This window comes from Macrotis lagotis, chromosome X, assembly GCF_037893015.1.
Source record: "Macrotis lagotis isolate mMagLag1 chromosome X, bilby.v1.9.chrom.fasta, whole genome shotgun sequence".
Lineage (NCBI taxonomy): Eukaryota > Metazoa > Chordata > Mammalia > Peramelemorphia > Peramelidae > Macrotis > Macrotis lagotis.
In genome coordinates, this window is record NC_133666.1 from 650,611,443 (window position 1) to 650,629,418 (window position 17,976).

The window sequence follows — 17,976 nt, forward strand, 5'->3', positions numbered from 1 at the left end:
GGAATGCACCACAGAATCTTGGCAAATTATTTCTTTTCTCTGTGACGATGAAAAAGTTCTAGAGCTATAGTTTCTGAATGATTTAACCATTTTATAAATAAGGCCAGCAGGTTATTAAAAGGATGACCTTTTGATCATCTCTCTTAGACCAAAGACCCCTAATGGTGGTGAGGTCAGTCTCTATACCTGAGGGGTGCTTACTTAACTCTGGGAAATCAAATGGGAAGTGGGATATGGGGGGGGGGGGGGACACAGAGACTTAGGTCAATGCAAAATCCTGGTCAAAGAAACCTCAATTTTCATTTCATCTGTCTTGATAACATGGTGAATTAATTTTTCCCAGGCTCTATCTGAGCAAAGACAAAGAGCAGGGATATGCTATTAGCTTAAACTTAGAATTTCTTTTACTGACTGATTAGATCTTGACCTGGTAAATCTTTAAGAGATATTTCCCATACTGGTTAGTTTCTGGATAAGGATGTAGAAATGGGGAAAATCCTTAATCCTAATGTAATAATTAGCTATTTAACATAAGAGAGAAATATTCATCTGTCAGCCAGCCATAAAAGGAGGTTGGACTCGATCCAGACTCAACTTGAGGGCCAAAAGTTGGTCAATTATGACTTTATTTTCCCTCAACTTTTGGTTTCTTTTGTAAGACTGTGGATTTTGTCTTAGGCATTTAGACACATGATTCTGAGAAAAGGTTCATTGTTGTCTCCAGACTGACTGCCCCAAGGCATCCAGGACAGAAGAAAATTATGAACTGGACTGTACATATGGCCCTTTTTACCTTTTCACCTAGACATTCTAGGTTCTTCTGCTTATGACATTCTACATTCTATGAGCAATGCTAGCTCTGACATCCCACGTTCCATGTTATTTCCAAGCTCTAACATTCAATCTTCTTGATCATTGGGGGTGGGTTCTATTTGGGGTATAGAAATCACATGGAGTATAAACATAACTTTTTTTAGGTTTTTTGGTTGTTGTTTTTGGCAAGGCAATGGGGTTAGGTGGCTTGCCCAAGGTCACACAGCTAGGTAATTATGTGTCTGAGGTCGGATTTGAACTCAGGTCCTCCTGACTCCAAGGGCCAGTGCTCTATCCACTGCGCCACCTAGCCGCCCCTAAACATAATTTCTACCGAACATTTAAAATGATCTGGTTTTCTCACAGGGAGTTTGTGAATGCCCAAAGCTGTTGCCAGAGGGATTTTAGCCATTTCTTAGAAAGTAACCGTGGTCCAGGGAACCAAGTCTGCAATCAGGAGTCAGGGGAGGAGGCTTCTGGGCCTGGCACTGGCACCAACAACCTGAGACCTTGAGGACAAGGTGCCAGAGCCCCTGTCTCAGTGGGGCTGCTATTCATGAAGCACCTCCTTTGCGGCTGCTGGGCTCTGGGAAGGTCTGGGAATGACTTCCCAGTTAGCTTATATTCAGTTTGCTGGCACATTGCAGCTCACTGGATCTGTAGCTCCCTGAGGATGGTCGGGGTCTCCTGTCACCTTTCTTTCCCAGTACTCTGCAGAGTGTTTGGTTCATAGGAGACACTTAATATATGTTTTGTTGTCTACTGTCTCAGACTCTCGTGACCCCTTTTGAGGTTTTCTTACAGAAATACTGGAGTGGTTTGGACCATGAATTGAAGGCAAAGGTGGGGATGTGACTTGCCCAGGGTTTAAACTCAGGAAGGAGTCTTCCTCATGCCAGGTCACACTCCAGCTCCTGTAACACCTGGCTGCTAAGAAAGCTACCTGACCAGAATCAAACATGGCCAGTGCAAGTGCCAACTCCTAAACTAGAGCACCAGGAGGTAAATAAGGAATGTCCCCAGTTCTAAGGGCCCTCCCAGCCCTGGCACGTCACATTCTAATGTCCTTGAGAATGTTGCCCATCACCCTGCTTTGACTCACCCAGACCACATGGTGCACAGTGTAGACGTCGCTGTCGCCCATATAGACACGGATAGCCTTCAGGCTGAAGCCAAACTTCTTCCCGGAGCTGTGGATGATGATGGGTGGCCGCAGGTTGGTGATGCCGATGGAGGAGTCTCGGCTTGGGGAGGAGTCCCGGGAGGAGGGGTTGGAGGAGAGGGAATGGGGGGAGATGGGACTCATTAGGGCCCCACTACTGTAGTCATCTGTGGAGATTCAATTCAACAAGCCTTGTTACCTGCCAGATCAGACCCCATGCAAAGTTATGGGGGCAAAACAGCCTAGTCCCCTGTCCTCCAGGAGATTACAGTCTACACCACATAAATCCATTACCACAAGGGAAGAGAAAGGGGGGAAAGAAGGAAGAGGGAGCAATTCAGCCCTTTATGGTTTGGGAACAAGTTTGTTTTCTCATCCATGACTCATCCAAGGGCCCCGAATGACATTCCCAGAGGGGGACCTTGGTCAGCAGCCGAGACGCTGACTCCCAGCCTGGTCACCAACTCACCGGGTGACTTTGGCAACGAGTGACTTAAGTCTCCCTGAGACTCAGGGTCTTCCAATGTAAAATGGGGATGAGTCACTTCCCCACTCAGGGACTCCTGACTCAATGGTTAAAGGAGGGGTCTGGATGAGCTCATCCTTGAGCTTTTTCCCTCAGTTCTAAATGTTTTGATTTTCATAGCAGCCCAGAAATTTGGTTGAGAAAGGAACCTTGGGGTTTGGGGAATCTGTACCCTGCCCTCCTTCCCAAAAAAACCTTGACTATGCCCTGTCTGGTCAGGAGGCCCCAGTCTCTGAGAAGATCCGAAGATCCCAAGAGGGGGCAGCACATCTCACCCAGGGAGTGGTCTATCTCACTCTGGGATGGTTTGTATTGATAGGAGCTTAATAATGTTTATCGATTATGTCCCAAATTCCCACCTTGCCTCCTCCTTGGGGACTGAAGGAGACCAGTGCTCAGTTGAGCTTTGCAAACAGTGAAAGTCTATTGAAAGGTCAGCTGGGATCATGATCCCATGAAAAGCCTCCTCTGGAGCCTAGAGAACTCCCTGATCCTGCAGCCAACAGGGAGAGGCAGGGATCCAAGCACTGCGGGGGGGGGCGGGCACAATCCAGAGGTTCAACTCTACCTGAAGTGATGACGAGGGAGAGGGCTGAGACTGAGGCTGACTTGGGCACCCGGCCCCCTCCAGGAGACGTCTTCTGCTTCTCTGGCATTTCCTTCTGGCCACTGAGGCGCCGGCTCCCCCCACCATCCAGGCCACGGGGTGTGGAGTTCTTCGTCCCGGTGCTATTGCTCCGTAACCGGACATGGCTGAGGCTGGAACCCTCAGCTACACAAAAGGGAATGGGGAGAGACTGTTGGCATGAATGGACCCTTGGGCTGGAGCACAGGCCTGGAAGAGGCCCCACACTCTCCTTTCCTTTACCCACTCTACCCTGGAGCCAGGCACCTTTGGGCTCAACCCCATCTTCTGACATTTGCTGGCTGACCAACCTCTCTGAGCCTCAACTTTCCCATCTAGATAATAGGGACAAAAGACAAGCAGGCTCTAGCCCTCCAGGGACCACCGGGAAATGGGAAGTGCGGGTATGTTCCAGGGGGGAGTCATCATTTCTCTCAGCATGGGAGAATGGAGGAGAAAGGGGACAGAACAGAGATTTGACCCAGCTCCAGCCCTGGTCAGCACCCACCTGTGAGAGCAGATGCTTTGGCTGTTTCCTTCACCGGCTCCTCAGGTTCCCCCAACACGAAAATTGGCCTCTCTGGTTTTGAAGGTCCCTGGTTAGAGCTTTCATCCTCGGAAGAGAAGGCGAACTTGGGCATGGGGTCCAGGCTGTAGGTGGTGCTCAGGGCTGAAGGACTCTGGCTCCGCTCAGGCTGGGAGGAGGAGGAGGAGGAATGCCGCAGGGAGCCAGAGGACGTCCAGGATCTCAGCCTGCAGGGAGGAAGCCGAGAGATGGAAGCAGGGGTGCCAAGGCAGCCAAAGGGGACAAAGTCCTTCCTATCCCAGATGCTGGGGACCTAACTGCAATCTGGGGTCTCTATCAGTGCAGGATGGCCCCTTCTCTGCCGATCAGGACTTTCAAAGTCCATTCTTCTTAAATTCTGCTGTGATCCTGGCCCCTCCCAATTCTGGCTAGATTCTCCTTGGATTGCCCTCCCTCCTCATCTCTGCCTTCTGGCTTCTTCAGTAAGCTGGTTCTGATTCCTCCTTAGGGTGAGTGACTTTCTTCTCTCTTTATCCTGCCATATCTTGTTTCTACACTGTTGTTTGCAGGCTGTCACAGGTGATCTTAGGCCTCTACACCAGGCAATAATGCTGGGGTGCCTTGCCTGCTCACACCGTAGATGGGGAGCTCCTCAAGGGCAGGGACTGTCCTCTGCCTTCCTTTGTGTACCCATTCCTTAGGCTTCGCAGGTGGGGGGGGGAGGGTTAATAACAGCTTGATAATAACAGTTCAGGGCCAACTGTACTTGCCTGACTCTACTATGACCTGAAGTCTGTGCTTGGTAAACTTTGGCATTTTATTTTAGGCCTTTAGAAACAGTCCTCAAAGAAAGGGTCTTTGGGCATCCCTGAACCAGCCCCAGCCCTATGTGAAGAGGAAGCCCTCTATCATATTCGCAGCATGCAGCTACCCAGTGCCTTCAGGATAGGGAACTCACCACCTTAACAGGCAGGGCCCCATTTCTGGACCATTTAGATTGTTTGGCTTTTACAGGACTCTTTCCTCACAGCTAGCTCATGAGCTTGGCAGGACCTGGACTACTGCCTCATTTTACAGATGAGGAAATTGAGGCTTAGAGAAAGGAGCTGACTTTTTCAGAGAGCCAGTAGAACCCCTGGATGGCTGACCCAGGTCCTGATGCCAGCGGTGCCCTCCTCCCCTCAGGACTAGGAAGCCACCCCTGGGGCTGTGCCACTTGTGAGCTGGGAAGAGCACCACACCCAGGTGCAGAGGGAGCTTGAGCAGATCCTCCCCATGCATATTCCCATGGGCTCTCACTCACCTAACTTCTGTGCTCAAAGGGCGGGTCTTCTCCTCCTCCCCTGAACCCCGATCCCACTTCTCCGATCTTTCTTCTTTGTCTTCACTGTAGCTTCTCTCGGAAAAGTTCAGGTTGGACTGAACAGCAAGGAATTCAGAACTGCTATAAACCTTCAGGAAATTAAAGAGGAAGGGCACACGTTGGCCCAGAAGGGACGTGGCACCCCAATTCCTTTTTGTTGTTGTTTAAATTGTTATTTATTTATATTCAGCTTTCTTTTCAAGTTTTGAGTTCCAAATTTTGTCTCTTCTCCCCACCCACTGAGAAGGAAAGCAGTATTAATTAAACAAGTGAAAGCAGGCAAAATATATCTCCACATTAGCCAAATGTGCCCTAATTCCTGAAGGGAAACCGGACTCCCTTCATTCTACATCAAGATGTTTAGGCCCAGAATGTCAAAGTGGACAGAGAACTTGGGTTACACTGACGGTAGAGATGTAGGGTTCTCGGACAGAGGAAGAAGTGGCTTGTTCTTCAGGAGAAGCGTGGGGAGGGGGGGACAGGGGGAAGTTGGAAAAGGTTGAGTCTAGAAGTCAGGAAAACTTCCTAACAATTAGAGTTGTCCAAAAAGGGGATGGGATTCCTTTCTCATGAGCTTTGGAGGGTGCTTCCCCTCCCTGGAAGTTATCAAACATGAGCTAGATGGTGATTTGAAAGATGTTATTGGTAGGGGCTGGGTTGGGTTGAGTAGGGAGGATTCTTTTTGAGTATGAATTAGATTAGATGGATGTTTAGGTCCAACCCAACTCTCAAATTCTGTAAATCTTCATCAGGGCTAAGAGAATCCTTAGAACATAGAAAGTCAGAGCTGGGAGAGACCATAAAACATATTACTTACTATAGGGAGGGAAATGGGGGGGAAGACAATTCAATTTATTTGCACTGTTGCAAAGGAAACATACATTATAAGTGACCTGTTTCCTTTCTGCCTCCACATATGCCTAGAGGGGGAAAACACAGAGTGTGACCACCCTTTGATGAGCCCCAAAGACAACCTAGTGAAACAGATAAATTGGGGCTGTGACAAATAAGAGGCCAGATGGGAAAAGTGAGTTTTTGAGGCCAAGAGGCCTCAACAAGGATATATATTTGGAAAGAACTTTTGGCTCAAAGTTAAGAAGTTATAAAGTTATAAGTAACAATTTAAGTTTAGAATTAGTTAAGAAAGAAACCAAGGTTTATCCAAGATGTTTTATTTCTTTCAGTCTCATTCTTATTTCTTCTCTAACTTTGATGATTTAGGGATACTGACTGTTAGGCTAAAATACTTTCATAAGAATTTCCCATCTCCAAGAGTTCCAATAGGGATCTGTAATTTGGTCAATGTGGAGGGCTCCTCAAACACTCAATGATTTTACTAAGTCTACTAACTGAGAGAAAGTTGCTGTGACCTAAAACCTTATCAATTTTTTCACTAGGTGGAACCTGCCAGAGCTGGCTCAACAACTCTGAGAACCCAGGTCACCCTCCACACTACAATAAGGAATCAAAGGAGACTTTGGGGGAGGAACAAGAGCCTTGCTTTTGTAAATGAAACTAAATATGGTGTAATGTATCCTGATCAAGATGGGTCCTGGGGAAGAGTTAAGAAAATGCATCTCCCTCTCCTCAGAGTAGAGGTCGGAGACTATGGGTGTGGAATACCCTGGAAACTGAACAGAAGCAGTCAAAACATGTTGTTAGTTTGGCCGGACTGTTTTCCCCCAATCATTAAGGGTGTGAGAGTGGGAAAAGCTAGAATATATTAATATTTGAATATGAAAGTGATAAAATAATTTTAATAACCAAGTTTTATTTTTGCAAAGGTTGTTATTCAGATTTCTAATTTCATTCAGGGAAAATGAATCCACTGGAAAGACTTGGTGGTAGTTGCTCCTCCCCTTTGCTTAGAGGAGGAAGAAAGAATCCTCCCTGCCCCACTCTCCAGATAAGGTTTATTATCATGATGAAGAAAAAGAAAGGGATCTCTCCCAGAGGAACTCTGGACTCTGGGACAGATCACCCACTCAATTGTAATTGAAAGCTGCCTGGGGACACTGAGAAGAGCAGCGAATTGTACAGGGTCAAGACCAGAGCCTCTCCCCCAAGCCTCCTGGATTCCATGGCTGGCCCAATATATATTCTACTACAGTGAAGAAAACAAAAAAGTCTTGGGTTAAAATACCTGGACTCTTCATCTCTTAGGGATGTGGAGGAGTAACCTGTTTCTTCTGGTACAGCTTCTTACAACTTGTCTCTTTGCTCCTGGGTCTGCTCCCAAGGGCCAAGAACAGTCTGAATCTTCCTCCCCCCCACCCCCAAGTCTTCTCCTTTTCAGCTTCAACCTTCTCCTCAGTTCCCCTAGGGCAGGAGTCCAAGGATTCCTTCTCCTCAGCCCCAGTTTTCCCCCTTTGGTTTCTGGCCCCCAAAATGGAACGCACCCCTCCAGAAGGGGTTTGATCAGAGCTCCTCTCTTCCTCCCCACTGAATGCAGTCCATGATCCTGCTACTCGATCACACTCAGAGACAGAAACCCCCAGATTTCTGTCAGACAAACTGTTGTCTACCTAAAGATTGCTTGGGGGGGGGGGCAGCTTAACCAGATTACTAGGCACTTAATAAATGTTGTTGATTGACTGACTGAGTGCCTAGGCAAGCGCCCCAAGAGGAATTAATCATGCTTCTAAGTGCAAAATTTGCAAACTAGATTTACGGGATGAGACGCTAACACACGCACATACATGAGCAACACACACACACACACACACACACACACACAGTACCTTACTAAACCGGTGTGAGCAGGAAGAAAACTGGGGGATTTCAGTAGAGGACTCCTCATCATTTGTTTCGTCATCCTCCGACCCCAGGTGGCGGTACCTTTCAGATCGAGCTAGAAGGAACCAGAGATAGTAAGTCATTTGCCCAAAGGCCACGCAGGTGGGCAGGGGCAGAGTCAGTCCTCTGACTCTCCCCTTGTCACCTAGTCCTTTCTACTTTGCTCCCCTTCCTCAGTTGCTCTTCTGGGAAGAATAGTAAATCTGAAATACCCCTGCTGCCCCTCTGGGTCATCACTGAAAAATAAGTCAGAAGACCCTGCCCATTGAGCCCCTCTCTCTACCAGGGCTGTCTCTTTGGCCTGTATGAGGGGAGCTGAGAGCAGGAGACCTGGATTCTGGACCCAGCTCTGGTTCTGACTGGTCATGTGTCCTTCTCAGATTACCTATTTAAATCACACATGGTTTGGACTGAGATACTCAAGCAGTCAATCAGTTAATTAACCAGCATTTATTAAACACCTACTGTGACAGACACCACAGTGTCTGCTAAGTGACAGAAAAACAAGAAAGGCAAAAGACAGTAGAGGAGCCTCTAGGCCACACTTGGGCCCCTTCCCAGAGGGAAGGCTCTGGCCTTATGATCAGGAGGAGCATTCTGCAGAAGTGGAGATAGTGCTGATACTGGGGGGGAATCTAGCAAAGCCACAAGGGGAAGATGAGGAGAGAGTTTCAGAATGGGGACAAGGAGACTAGTCATTTGGCTGCAGGGTGAGTTGGAGTGGAGGGTCAGAAGACTAGAAAGGCAGGAGGGGCCAGGATAGAGAAGGCTTTAAAAGTCAGAGAATTTTCCACTTGACTTTGGAGGTGACTGAATTTGGGGCTGAGGGTGACATGGTCAGACCTGCATTTTGATTTGACAGCTGAGTGGAGGATAGACCAGCATGGGCACAGACTCAAGGCAGGAGACCCACCAGCAAGTAACAGAAATAGTCTAGGCATGAGGTGGGGAGGCCCTGAAGCAGGTGGGGACCACAGTGGCAAAGAAGAGAAGGGGGATATACAAAAGGTCTCACAATAGTAAAATCAACAGACCCTGCAACTGAATGATTGTCTATGTGGGAGTGAGAGAGAATGAGGGATTGAAGGAGACACCTTGGTTGTGAGTCACAGTAGGGAAGGCTAGAAGAAAGGAGATCTCAGAGAGAAGTCGACAAATTTAATAATGGACCTGTCGACAAGATGTCCAGTTCAACAAAGCTCAGTCGGTGGCTGGAGAGGTGAGAATGGACAAATAAATCTGAGAGTCATCTGGTCATCTGTAGAAAGAAGACGGTTGGATCTGTGGGAGCCAATGAGACCACTAAGGAAAATTGGAGGAAGGAAAGAAGATACCCAGGCCAGAGCCTTGGGGAACACTCACAGAGGAGGATCCGGTAAAAAAGACTGGTAGGCAAAAGAGGGAGATTACAAGATGCCAGAGGGCATCTAATCCAAACCTGGAATGCACGACCCTTTCTACAACATTCCCAACAAGGGGACAGTCCCCAAGTTGAAGACTTCACCACCTTCCCAAACTGGTGCTTTCCATCAGTTCCACATTTAGTGGAATAATCCACTGGAATTCTGCTAGATGATGGGGGATACAAAGATAAATCAAGACAGACCCTACCCTCCAGAAGCTTCCAGTCTACTGTGGGTGGGGGTTATGGAGAGGATGGAATACCATACAGAGGAAAAAAATATGTGTTCTGTACGTATGACAGTGTGTGTCTGCGTGTGTGTATGTGCGCACGCATGTGGATGTGTGTCTAATAAGTGTGCACAAAGTAAACACAACATGATGTGCTGGAGCAGGAGAACACTGACAGCTATGGGCATCAGGAAAGGCCTCTCAAAAGGAAGTGAGACCTGTGAGCTGTGCTTCAAAGGGCACAGGGTGGAGGTAACGTTGGAAAGCATGAAAGTTCAGGCAAGAGGGTCAGGCTCTTAAACATGGGTGCAGGCAGGCAGACTAAACAGTCTGGAAAGATACCTCACAGACTCAGACTGATGAAGAATTTGGAGGCTTTGGAGCTGACCCTGGAGGTGACCGGAAGCCCTTTCAGTTTCCTGATCCTGTGGGGGGAAGATGGCCTAGAAGGGGGTGAGAGAGAGCGGGGAGCAGCAGGAAGATTCTTCCTTCCCCTGGGCCAGCCAGGCCAAGCTGGCCCCAGCACTGCCCCTCTGAGGTCACACATAGCATGGCTCATCCTCAGGATGATGAAAAACCCAGCAAGGACAGAGGTCTCGGCCCAGGTCCCCTTCCTGCTACGTTCTGGGGAGACGGTCAGTCCCCTGCAGCTCCAGGAAATCCTGCCTCGGGGCTTCACACAGGACTGGCCCCTGGCCTCACAGAGGCTGGCCCAATGGACAGCTTCTCTTCTTGGAAGCGCTGGGGACATCAACTCCCTGACTCCCAGAGACACTACCTAACCCATCCAGGAAGATGGGATCCAGCCAGAAGAGCCAGAGTTCTTGAAATAGCTTGGGGAGGGAAGGGCCTGTGGGGTGCTGCTGCCTCCAGAGCTCAGTTTTGGACTGCAGGACCTCATCTTTTTTTTTTAATTTAAATTTATTGTTTATTAAAGGTATTATTTGAGTTTTACATTTTTCCCCCTAATCAAGGACCTCATCTTTAATACTTATCCCCAGCACTGACTCATGGGCTTTCAGAGCCACAAAGAGCCTCGGATACTGGCTGGGCCTGTACAGGAATCTGTCCTCTGGCCTCCCCCAGCATTCCTGCAGTGAGAGAGACCTCCAGGGGCAACTCAGGCCCGGGAAGCTAGGAAGCTGCTGGGGACAGGTCTCTGGTCATTTCCATCCACTTGTCCAAATTCTCTCCTAACAAAAGGACAAGCCCAACGCCTATTTTTTCCTCTCCCCCCCCCCCCCCGCCCTCTTGTCTTTCTTTCTTTCCCGAGTGATGAGTATGTTGTCAAGCACACAGTGGGTGGTTCAGAAAGGTTTGCTGACTGATTGACCTCTTCTGGCACCTGGTGGTGGCCGCAGCGTCCACCCCCACCTGTCCTACCTGCACTGTGCTCTTCAGAGGGCCCCACCCATCAGAGATTTGCAGGGTCCCTAACGTTAGTGCCTTCTGCCAGGGCCGCAAGGGGAATGAGGAAAGGAGGTGGGTCACGGAGGCCTTGGCGCACCAGGCGGGGCAGAGCTCAGAGGGACCAGGCTGCAGAGGGACTGTCGACTGGCTGTTACCACGGGAACCTGCTGCTAGGACTGACCTCGGGCTGGGGTTAACATTTCCTGCCCCTCCCAGAGTGGAGAGCAGGCTTCCTCTCAATCTCTTCACAGACAGCTCACTCCTTTCCCATTCTCACTTCCCCTCCAAGTCCAGGTCAGCGAAAGCTTCCCAGCCCTGACCACAGAGGACTTCTTTCTACCCTGCCTCCATCCAGTGATGTGAACAGCCTGAAAGACGGCCCCTGGGCGAAAGACCGGGGACCCCAGCCCCCACCCCTGAAGGAGGCTTCAGGACCCTGGACAGATAATACTATCTGTTAATGCAGACCCACTGCAGGGTCCCAGGCAAAGAATGTCAGAGCTGGGAGGACCCTTAGAACACGGAAAGTCAGAGCTGAGAGGGTCCTTAGAACACAAAATGTCAGAGTTGAGGACTCTTAGAACACAGGATGTCAGAGCTGGGAGGACCCTTAGCCCTTAAAACATAGATTGTCAGAGCTGGAGGGCCTTTAGCCTTTAGAACATGTCAGAACTGAGAGGGTTCTTACAGCCTCTCTGTTCTAGCCTTCTGACCAACATAAACAGTTTCTATTCTAGAAGAGGCCCCACTTCTTCAACCCAAAGCAGGGAGCACACACCCTCCCCCATGCCTCCACAGAACTGCTTCCCACTCACTGTCAAAGTAGCTAGTGTCATCTTCCGCCTCCAGCTGTGGGATGAATTCTGCCTTCTGCCGTAGGAGACCCGTCCAGTCGAGGTTGTGAAAGAAGGGATGCTGCTTCACCTCATAGGCACCACCTGCAGGGGTTGAGATCAGGATGTCCCTTTTCCTAGAGCCCCCAAAGCCCAGTCGGCCCCAGCCTCTGTCTCCTAAACCTCCTCTAGGTCCTCCTTCTCTGGTCCTTGCTGGTGGGGACCAGCTCCTCCAGTCTCATGACCTGGAGCTCAAGTGGGCTGCTACCAATTTTCAGAAAGATTTTCAGAGTGGGGCACACACCCTCTGGATTTAAATTTTTTTTTTCAAACAGCCACTAGCTGCTGATTACTGTGTTTATCTAAACCATGGGATGAGGCAGAATAGAGGTATGGGAGGAGGTCAGGGCCAGGTCAAGGTGGACCAATGTCAGGAGGGTAGGATGGAGCAGTGATAGGAGAGACTGGGAGAAACAAGGCAGGAAAAGAGAATGGAAGCTTCTTCAGGACAGAACCCCTCTGGTTTTTTGTTATTTATGTCCATAAAGTAGAGACTAACAAGCCTTGTTGACTGACAGACTGAAGGTCAGCTTGCTAGTGTTTCAAGGAGAATAACATTAGGAGGTCTCAAATTAAGTAAAAAGGGATCTGCCCTCATCTGGATAGTCAAGGTTGTACTACTTGCCTTCTCAAGGGCTGGGGGGAGGAGCAGGTAGAAAGAAGAAAATTTGAAACTCAGTATTTTAAAAAATGGTTGTTAAAAATTGTTTTAAACAGAATTGAGAAATATTTAATTAACTAAATTTAAAAAATTGGATCTGAGAGAACCAGTAAGTCAGATGGAGTTGGCTCAGCAGGAGGCAGCCCTCAGGGTGGACACCCAGTGGAAAAGGGCAGCTCTGGGGGGGTAGATAGATGCTCAGTGGGAAGGAAAACAGAACTCAGTTCCAGTCTACCCAGCAGGAAAACACACTGGGGCTGGTTGAGCAAAATTCGTCTGTGACACCCAGACCACTAGAACAGCTTATAGAAACACAAGGTTAATGTGGCTCCCCCGGGGCAGGGAGCAGCAAGGATCCACAGCTGGGCCACGTACCAGTGCCTAATCGGTCCATGGGACTCTGCCTCAGCAGCTTTGTGATCAGGTCCTGAGCATCCGCAGGCAGTGCTTCATCTCCATCTGGCCAGATGATGTCATCTAAACAAAGGAAGGTCAGTTCATAGCAGAGGTGGCAATGGCTGAGGGGGGCTCTGACCCCAAGTCTGGTCCGAGAGCAAAAGAATCCTGTGCAGCCAGGAGCCAAAGGGCTTGACGGGGTCATGCTTTGCACAGCCAGGAGGAGCTTGCTGGTCTGGGCCCCACTCTACGTATCAATGCAAAGATTTCTGGGTTTTTTTGGGGGAGGAAGGTCTCTGAGCATCTTCTCACTTGCGCAGTAGTGTTGAGGGAAGATCGCTGGAATAGCCGCCCCCCCCGCCATGGATTATGTTCTAGAGTTGGACCGGTCCTCAATTTATAGGTGAGGAAACTGATGCCCAGAGAGGGCCCTGCCCAGTGACATACAGAGAATAATTATCAGAGGCTGGAACTTGGGTTTCTGTGAATTCTGTGTTCTTTCTGATGAAACTGAGGGCCAGAGTTGACCCAAGATGAAATAGGATGCCCAGCTCATGATGGGTGGAAAGGCAAAGAATGTAGAATGAACCAGATGCTTTTGGACAAAGCTAATGTGGGAATTTATTGTCTGACTATGGATCTTAGTTAAAAGGTGGGTTGATTTTTTTTTTACTTTTTTCCCAGTTGGAGGGGGGGGGGGAATAAATCTTTGTTAAAAAAAAAATTTTAAGGATGAAGGCTCCTTCCTCCCTGGCTATTAAGCTGGAACCTGGGGTCAGAGAAGGGTCAGGGCAGAAACATCACAGTGACTCTGGGAGAAGGGACTCAGACCAGGTCTCCCGACAACCCCTCTACAAGTCTAGACCCATGCTCTCTGCATAGCACCACACAGTCTCTCATACGCACCCACAGGGCCCTATGGGGGAAGCCCCAGATAAGCCCCAAGCCCCAGAGGGAGGCTTACCACTGACGACCTGACCGAAGAGCTCCTCGGGGGTATCGCCGAAGAATGGGACACAGCCCACAAGGAATTCATAAAGGATGACACCCATGGCCCACCAGTCCACTGGCTTCCCATAGCCTTGTCGGAAGATCACTTCAGGTGCAATATACTCGGGAGTCCCACAGACCTGGGGAAGGAACCATGTGGGTCAAGCCAGTCTCTGGCAGGGGGCTCTGAGGCAAGAGGCCCAGGGGGACCCAAGGCCAGAGATTCCCCTGAATCAAACATCTATTAATCACTAATGTGCTGGACTCTGTGAGAAGTGCTAGGGATGGAAAGAATGGAAGACATGAAGTCCTATGAAGTCCTGTTCTCAGGGGCTCCTGGGCTATGGGGAGATAATACAGATAATTGGGCACATGTTGGACACAGTACAGTCCAAGGAAGGCACGAGCAGAAGCCTCCCAAGGCAGACACTCTAGGGTCTGTGCACGTCAAGGGGTATGTCAGAAATCATGGCAGACTCAAAGTATGGTCCTGGAAGGAAGAGCTGTAAGCAACTATGGTCAACACTGCCTTCCTTCTACAGAGGAGGAAAATGAGTGGGAAGAGAGCTGCCCAAGACCCCCTCTACACACACACATATAGATCAGACACACATAGGCACATACAGACACACAGAGACAAGATACACATAAAGACTCACAGAGACACATAGGCACACACACAAAGACACACACAGACACAGATACACCAAATATCCCCCCACCCCCAGTGAATGAGTGAGAGAGAGCCAGGCTGCAAACCCCAGGTCCTTGGGCTGCGTTAACCAAGGGTGTGTTCTCTATTTTAGCCAACCATTTAACCCACTTGAAAACAGTCCAGCAAGCCCTGAGGGTGGGCTCTGGCTCTACCTGTGCTGGCCAGGTGACACTGACAGAGTTCCCCACACCCCCATGTCTTCATCTGACAAAACGAGGGCTCTGGACTCAGTGGTCTCTAGGTGGTCTCCTCGTGCCTCGGGCTGTAGCCCATCAGAGCAATCATTAGATTACTGGACCAGTGTGGGTCCCCCAGGCCAGTGGGGGGCAGAGGGCAACTCTAATGTGTGGCCATCTGCCTTCACCAAGCTCCCCCTCACCTCCCACTGTCTGTCAGGGGTGTTGCTGTCATCTCTCTGGACACTGGGTCTCCCACTCCAGCTTTATTTTGTTTTCTGCTCCCCTGGGCCTGTTCTGTGGTCTGGTCAAAAGGGCGGCCCACATACAGTGGCCAGACCCGGGCCCTGGATGGGTTGCTCTCTCTCCTAAGGACGTATGTCTTCCCTCTTGGTCTGTGTCTCTCATCAAGATTTGGTTCCCTTGCTCTCTCCCTCCTTTAAAACCAGCTGGTCTAGCGTGTGCGCATGCAGCTTGTGCTGGGCCAAGCTGGGCACCAGACAGGAAGGGAGTTTCCTGTGGGCCGTGGGCACCTGAGCAGGGCCTTGAAAGATGAAGCCTGCTCCAGCAGAGGCAGACCATCAGTGGTATCTTCACCTCCCACTCCACTCCACTCCACCCCTCCTGGAATCCTAAGCCCCTCACAGGAAGCAGGGGACACTCACTTGCTTGTCCACAAACTCTCGGGCGTCCTTCTCAATGTGGCCCTCGTACAGATTGGTGGTCATGCTCATCAGCCCAATTTTGGACAGCCCGAAGTCCGTCAGTTTGATGTGACCCAAAGAGGTGATTAAGAGGCTATAAGGAAAAGGCAGGCCCCATGTCACGAAGGTTCAGCCGAGAAGGAGAGCCTCAAAGGCCAAGACCAAAGAGGGCCCTGGAGGCACGAGGCCTCAGAGAGCCAGGAGGCTGGCACCCACCACATAGCTGGCAGGAACTAAGGCAGCCCTTCTTCCCTGGGGCCTCCTGGTCTGATAGTAAAACTGAGGCAGGTGTTGATTTTGGGGACAGCTTAGATGAGGAAAAGAAGGCACCCCAGAGCTGGGAGGGACCATGGATCGACATCCCAGTCTTCCACTCACTGCCAGAGCCCCCATCCACAGTATCTCTGACCAGGGAGCAAATGAGTGGATAGACACCCCTGAGTGACCTGATCCAAGGAGGTACAGGATAAAAACCCCTCTGCCAGGATTCAGCAGCCACCTCCAAAGCCACTCCCACAGAGGCTTACTTTGGGGTTCAGAGGCCAGAGAATGATAGCTGGCTTCCCCTACTTCCCCTTCTGTCTTCCCTGGCGGGAAGCTCTCTCTGACCCTGGGGTCAACCGCAGAAACTTAACAGCCCAGGTGCCCGAGAACACCCATTTCTCAATTCCTTTTTGTTTTTCTTCCCTTCACTGCCCTGCCAGGCAAATTTTAGACCTTGTAATCTGCTCCAAGTTCCTGCAAGAAGCAAGTAGGTGCAAGAATGCCTACAGAAGAGGCAGCTAGGTGGTGCAGTGGATAGAGCACCGGCCCTGGAGTCAGGAGGACCTGAGTTCAAATCCAGACTCAGACACTTAATAATTGCCTAGCTGTGTGTGTGTGGCCTCCGGCAAGTCCCTTAGCCCACTTAAGCCTTGTTTAAAAAGAAAAAAAAGAACGTCTAGAGAAGGAGAAAATAAGTAAGGGAAGGACTGGGATTCTCAACTGGTGCAGCTGGTGGTGGTGGTGGGGCTGGTGGGTAATGAGAGAAGCATCACATTCCCAGTAGCACACAGCACCTTCCTCTGCACAGTCTTCTCCTGGGAAGAGAGAGCATAGGATTCTAGAGGGAAGAAGAAAGATCCTCTCGGATCTAGACACAATCTTGTCTTCCAGAGGAGTGGGGAGGGACAGGCTCAGAAGCAGGGGCAGCGGGGATGCAAAATCTGGAGCACCTTTCTGCTATAAGAAGAGCAGGGACTTTGAGGGGGGACACAACTTGAAAGGCCAGAGGAGAAATGAGCTGCCCTCAGTCATTAAGATCTGGGTCCAGGACCCAGATTCTCTTGACAAGCTGAGTGCTAATCTGGCCTTCCCCATGAGGGATGATGGAAGATTCAAAAGAAGAAATTTCCCCCGACAATTTACCTTGTTCCCCAAACAGGAGTATAAAAGGAGGAACCAAATCAGAGGACTCTGATCCTGAGAACATGGGTTTGGATTCTAATCCTACTCCTCCACCCTGGGTGACCCGACTAAGTCACTTCTCCTAATGTGGGCCTCAGTTTTCTTATCTGTAAAATAAGGGGTTCTAGGGGGTGGGAAGTCCACCAGGGAGGCTGCCTCTCCAGCACTTTCCCTCCTCTTACTTGTCTGGCTTAAGGTCACGGTGCACGATGCCATAGTTGTGGAGATACTCCAAAGCCAGGACGGTCTCTGCAAAATACATGCGGGCCATGTCCACAGGAAGGGGGCCCATGTTCTTCAGCAGTGTGGCGCAGTCCCCGCCTGCAGGAAGATCAGATGCCAGGGCAGAGTGAGGCACAACCCATCCTCCCCAAGGAAAGGGGCAAGGGGAAACAAGCCTCAAGGCAAAAGATCCTGGCAGGGCAGGATGAGGAAAGCTCTCCTCAGCCCCTCATCTCAACACTGTCCTCCAGGCTTCACTCAGGAAAGGTTGGACAAATACGTGAATGAATGAACCAAGGGGTTCACCCAGTGCCCCAGGACTGACCTTCCACATATTCCATGACCATGCAGAGGTGCCTGCGGGTCTCAAAGGAGCAGAACATGCTGACGACAAAGGGGTTTTCCGCAAAGGTAAGGATGTCCCGCTCCACAAACACTTGTTGGATTTGGTTCCGGAGCACTAGGTTCTGCTTGTTGATCTTTTTGATGGCAAAGCGCTGGCGGGTCTCCCGATGCCTGACCAGGTACACTGCCCTGGGTGGGGAAGGGGGAGGGAACAAGAGGACAATCAATAATCTGTGTTGTAAGGGTCCTCCCAGCTCTGCCATCCTATGTTCTAAGGGCTCCCCCAGTACTGACATCCTGGGTTCTAAGGACCCTCCCAGCCCTGACATCCTGTGTTCTAAGCCCCCCCCCGCCAGTTCTGATATCCTGGGTTCTAAGGACCCTCCCAGCCCTGACATCCTGTGTTCTAAGCCCCCCCCCGCCAGTTCTGATATCCTGGGTTCTAAGGACCTTCCCAGCCCTGACATCCTGTGTTCTAAGCCCCCCCCCTGCCAGTTCTGATATCCTGGGTTCTAAGGACCCTCCCAGCTCTGACATCCTGGGCTCTAAAGACCCTCCCAGCTCTGACATCCTGT

General features: G+C 50.1%; 1 protein-coding gene across 4 annotated transcripts in view; it reads right to left on the reverse strand.

Moving 5' to 3' along the window:
- The window catches only part of MAST3 (microtubule associated serine/threonine kinase 3), an 82,975-nt gene that overhangs the window by 15,287 nt on the left and 49,712 nt on the right, over positions 1–17,976 (reverse strand). For all 4 annotated transcript variants that reach the window (XM_074204830.1, XM_074204831.1, XM_074204827.1 and 1 more), the window contains 11 exons: positions 17,382–17,590; positions 17,017–17,155; positions 15,350–15,482; positions 13,768–13,933; positions 12,783–12,884; positions 11,669–11,791; positions 7,757–7,866; positions 4,956–5,104; positions 3,635–3,879; positions 3,070–3,273; positions 1,916–2,142 (listed from right to left, as the gene is read on the reverse strand). In XM_074204830.1, the coding sequence (XP_074060931.1) occupies positions 1,916–2,142; positions 3,070–3,273; positions 3,635–3,879; positions 4,956–5,104; positions 7,757–7,866; positions 11,669–11,791; positions 12,783–12,884; positions 13,768–13,933; positions 15,350–15,482; positions 17,017–17,155; positions 17,382–17,590 (1,807 nt within the window). The remainder of the gene's footprint in view (positions 1–1,915; positions 2,143–3,069; positions 3,274–3,634; positions 3,880–4,955; positions 5,105–7,756; positions 7,867–11,668; positions 11,792–12,782; positions 12,885–13,767; positions 13,934–15,349; positions 15,483–17,016; positions 17,156–17,381; positions 17,591–17,976) is intronic.